Genomic DNA, 4,591 nt, shown 5'->3' with positions numbered 1-4,591 from the left:
ATATATATATATAAAATAACATTTTAACTTTAATTTTTAATTTTAATAATTTAAAATATAAAGGACAATTTCCTGCCAAATGATTCATCAAGACTGTAAAAAATTTTCAAATATTCTGAATACAAATATATAACCTGATAATTGCCTTCTGATCGCTTAACAAAATTTTTACGCTCAAATATACAGAGTGAACTAAGAGGCAAGCCGTGTAAAGATGATAAGCGCGGCAATTTCTGGACAGAATCCTTTTCCTTCCCAAGGAGCCAGATTAATCGACATAATGCTTCTTCTCGAATATCATTATCTGATGAATAGAGAAACCTTAAATTGCCTTTTAATACCTGAAATTTAAAATAACGTAGCACGTAACAAATGACCACGAATAAATGTTTTTGATAAAGTTAAATCATCAAAGTTAAGTCACCTCAAGAAAGGGCAACTGTATATCATTGGAAACATCGGGATCAAATATTTTAGTTATACATTGTCCTAATGGTGTATAGGTATCAGCGTGACATTGTAAAAGATACAATACAGGAATAAGAGCTTCTAGAGTTTTTAACCATCCAGTTTCGCCCATTTGTATTTTTCCTTTCAGTATAAATACCAACATGTCTCTCGACATTTCATTTATCTGCATATCAAATTAAAATTAAATTAAATTGTGAAATCGAAAACTCTACATATAATAATGGATATTCGAACAAACCTGCCTGATAAAAAATTTTTCATTACCTTGCTATCTTCACTGTTTGCACCATGAGAAATAATTTCTGTCAGGACATTGGGTTCAAGAAGAAATATCAAATTTTCCCATGATAATTTATTATATTCTATCCCCAGAATACTCTTAATCAGAATGTAGCATTCGACATATGTGGTATATCGAATGTCTATATCAGCATTTGCTAATAAATTCAATATCAGTTTTGTTGCCAAAGCACAATCCTCATCATTTAAAGAATATTTCGGGATATCTTGTAAAAATTTTATAGCAGTTTTAACGAAGATTAAATTTTTATGATACGAGAGACTCAATTTAGACGCATGTAACATTCTTAACGTTTCCGAAGGTGATTGCTCCGATAAATTTTTTAATATATAAATAGCTGATTGCAAAGATTTTGCAACGGTTCTAGTTTCATCATATAATTTTACCGATGCTGTTTGATTAGAGTCTTGAAATTGCTACAAAAAGAAAGATTATTAAAAATTATCGGCGATATCGATGAATGAATAAAAAGAAAAAGATTTGAATTACTTACACGAGCATATTCTAAAAGTATGGAATGCAACGCTGGATACAATAGATATATTGGTGCGTCCATCACAGCATTTGTTATCGATGCTTTCAAAGCATTCGGTATAACAGCGTTCGCTAACTCTAATGGTACGATACTGCTCAATAACTTCATAATAATAGTAGTAAGATACAAGTATGTTATCCTCAAGTGATCGACATTACTGCAGCTTCCAAAATATTCCATCACTTCACCCATTAAATTGAATAACGCTTTCAAATCATCGTTTATCTTCGATGCCGTACCGTCGTTGCAGAGCCATATATTCGGCATTATACAAATTGTTAACAATTGTACTAATTCATGTGTTAGATCCGTAATATATTTGATGTTTCGTAGAGGAAATATGGAATCGATAGGAATGCTTAATTGGGTAAGAACGTGTTTCAAAGATTCTATACAATAAATCGGTAAAAGCATCTGCTGCAACTGTAAAACAGAATCGTCGATATTTTCACTAATACTTTGACTTCTATCACTAGTCCCCTAAACAAGAACATTATAATAAAAAAATGTAAAGAATGATAAACTTGATAAGAAATTAAAATCAAAAATTACTCACTGCTGATTGATATGCTTGATAGTTTGCTTCGGGCAGACCACTATCTGGACCGTCTCCACCTTCTGAGGATGTGTAAACATTGCTATCTAACTTACTGCCCAATAACTATATAAAAAAATAAGCAGGCAAAGAAATAATCAATAAATCATTATATTATTAAACATAAAAAGATTGTATTAGATATAACTTTTTGTATTAATTAAATAAAATATTAAATATTATACCTTTTGTTTTTTATTTGCCACACATGGTTCACAGTAATAATAAATGCGAAACCTTAGAGACCGAGTTAATTTACGCAAAGTTCTTAACACAGTTGGAACTATACATGTAACATTAGTTTCTGACATACTAGAGTTAGTGCTCGAGTTAAGAAGACCATGAAGTATCTGTAATATTTTAGACAGATACATATGTGTTTTATTTATCATTAAAATATATAATTCATTAAAAGAAAATATTTACCGTGATTATTGCAGGTCGCTGAAGGAAAACTTCTGCTGGAAAATCTTGCATCATAACATTCGTTATAAACTGACAAGTATGTAGTATATGATTAATATCGATAATATTATTAAGAGCTTCTTCAACTGCAGTAAGTACTCCTTTGTCCGATGTAACTAGCGGCTGCCATGGCATTACGAGCCATTTAATACCACCTTCTATCGTTTTGGAAATTCGTATACCAGTCTCACGATCCAATGTTGTATTAAATGGTGTAGTACTATAAACATTTACACAATATATTAAAATATATATTCAAATATATATTCAATATAAATTTTATATATAAAATGTACCTAATATACATAAAATATACATGTATGCTATTTAAGAAAAAGAAAAAAATAATTTTTCGCATATCTTTTTGAAAAAAAATCCTAATTTTTATAATGCGTACTCAATAACAATTTTGCTATTCTATCTATATTAATTCTTACTTGTCCAAGATAGACGGCAGATTTACAATATCGTTCAAATTATCATAATCTTCTCTTTCATAATCCTTATTCTTATATCTAATATAATTTTGTGTTCGTGTTCTATGTCTATCAAATTCTGTGGCAACATCCTGCAATGGTAATGATTATCTTTATATTTCTAATATATATAAAATATTAATACACAACTATTGTCATATTTTAATACACATGTTTGATACACTTACCCGACTCTTTTCTAAATGCAGAATAACTTGTTCAATTTCATCTAATTTTGCATACCATTCAGGAGAGAGGTTTCGCCTCAATTCGTAAAGTTCATTTTGAAACTTCAACTTGCCGAATGCATTCAAATAACTGTTTGCATCTGCCTTGAAGCAAAGATGATATTAATCAAAATAAAGAGTTATTTATATTGAAATTTAAAAAATAAAAAAAATTTTACAAAAATTTAAAACACTATTTAAAATAGATTCTTTTATATCGGAAATATCTCATTTTAAACTCAATTAACAAACATTAAAAAAGTATTAGATTTTTCCTGATCTTCAAATTAATCACAAATCATCAACAAGATAATCTAAATACCTTTAAAAGCCACAATAACAAATTCAATACTTTCTCTGCCTGTGGTGCAGTCTCGAATGAAAACCAATTAAACAGCTTCTGGATTATCTCTTTCTTGACAGCGTCGCAATCACAAACAAAACCTAAATCATACTTGGAAATAATATTATCCAGAGCTCGCAGTCGTATCTCTTCAATAGTGTGGCCTGCAAAAGAAATGTGAAAGTAACGAGAAAATAGAAATATGTTCATATCAAATTTTTCAAAATAACCAATTATTTCCTTTTATATCCCTTACCAAGTTTTTTAACGTGTACAGCAGTTATTCCGGCAGTGCCCAGCATCGTAAAAATAAATCATCAGATTGTCATAGGTTATCTGTCATCCAGGCTTTGAAAATTTAACCGCCAAATTTGATGGCAAGAGCCGCAAGATAAACAACAAATAAGAGCACTGATAAATAACGGCGGTTCGCGACAATCTGAACCGTGCAATGTCACTGTCGGTAAATAACCAGCCTGTATTATCGACAGAGTTTCCTTAAGAAATTACAGAAATCATTGTTAGATGGCATCACGTGTACTGTGTGCTACCGATAAAAACACCCGCGCGCTCGACGATCGTGTTTATTGTAGAGATTTTAACGGGCGCATGCTCGGTGTGCGACGCAACGTCGCGAACTCAATCGAATTTCGTACGGCACGATAGTGATTACGCTTCGTATTATTACCCGTGGGAATATCTACGGAAATTCGTATTAATCGATGAATAGAATCTTCAAATAAATATTTAATGGTATTCGTTATTACTATGCCATACAAAGAGAGACAAGGGAAAATGGAATGAGTTTGTGATTTTAAAGCGACTTTAATTTAAATTTCGATTAATTTAATATTTATTAAACAAATAGTCTATATTATTTAATAATATATTCAGTTAATGTATTTAGAAAATTTGTTACTGAATATGTACAAAAAATAAGAATAATTTCGTTTTAAAATTTTGTTGATCGATTAATTTATGAAATAATATTTATCATATTAATTCATTATTAATTGTAGATAAAAATTACGAATTTTTTTGTTCAATATATGGAAAAAATTAGAAATAATAAAGTGTACAATTTAAAAAAAATTTTTGCTTTAATTATATTAGTTGAATTAACCATCGATTAATTTTATTATAAATAAGTATCTATAAATATTATTTTATTATGGATA

The 4,591-nt window shown here is 29.5% G+C and overlaps 1 protein-coding gene across 1 annotated transcript in view; it reads right to left on the bottom strand.

Annotated features, from left to right (window-relative positions):
- LOC108691025 (rotatin) overlaps positions 1–3,715 on the bottom strand; it is a 9,776-nt gene extending 6,061 nt beyond the window's left edge. The window contains exons 1-11 of the mRNA XM_018198643.1: positions 3,670–3,715; positions 3,393–3,577; positions 3,032–3,175; positions 2,805–2,935; positions 2,329–2,587; positions 2,088–2,252; positions 1,864–1,968; positions 1,266–1,787; positions 736–1,188; positions 425–634; positions 135–341 (exon numbers count right to left, since the gene is read on the bottom strand). Of these exons, the coding sequence (XP_018054132.1) occupies positions 135–341; positions 425–634; positions 736–1,188; positions 1,266–1,787; positions 1,864–1,968; positions 2,088–2,252; positions 2,329–2,587; positions 2,805–2,935; positions 3,032–3,175; positions 3,393–3,577; positions 3,670–3,715 (2,427 nt within the window). The remainder of the gene's footprint in view (positions 1–134; positions 342–424; positions 635–735; positions 1,189–1,265; positions 1,788–1,863; positions 1,969–2,087; positions 2,253–2,328; positions 2,588–2,804; positions 2,936–3,031; positions 3,176–3,392; positions 3,578–3,669) is intronic.
- Between the last annotated feature and the right edge of the window lie 876 nt (positions 3,716–4,591).

The sequence above is a fragment of the Atta colombica genome, unplaced genomic scaffold (genome assembly GCF_001594045.1).
Source record: "Atta colombica isolate Treedump-2 unplaced genomic scaffold, Acol1.0 scaffold105, whole genome shotgun sequence".
Classification (NCBI taxonomy): domain Eukaryota; kingdom Metazoa; phylum Arthropoda; class Insecta; order Hymenoptera; family Formicidae; genus Atta; species Atta colombica.
Note: the sequence above shows the minus strand (reverse complement) of the source record. Positions and strands in the feature narration are given on the sequence as shown.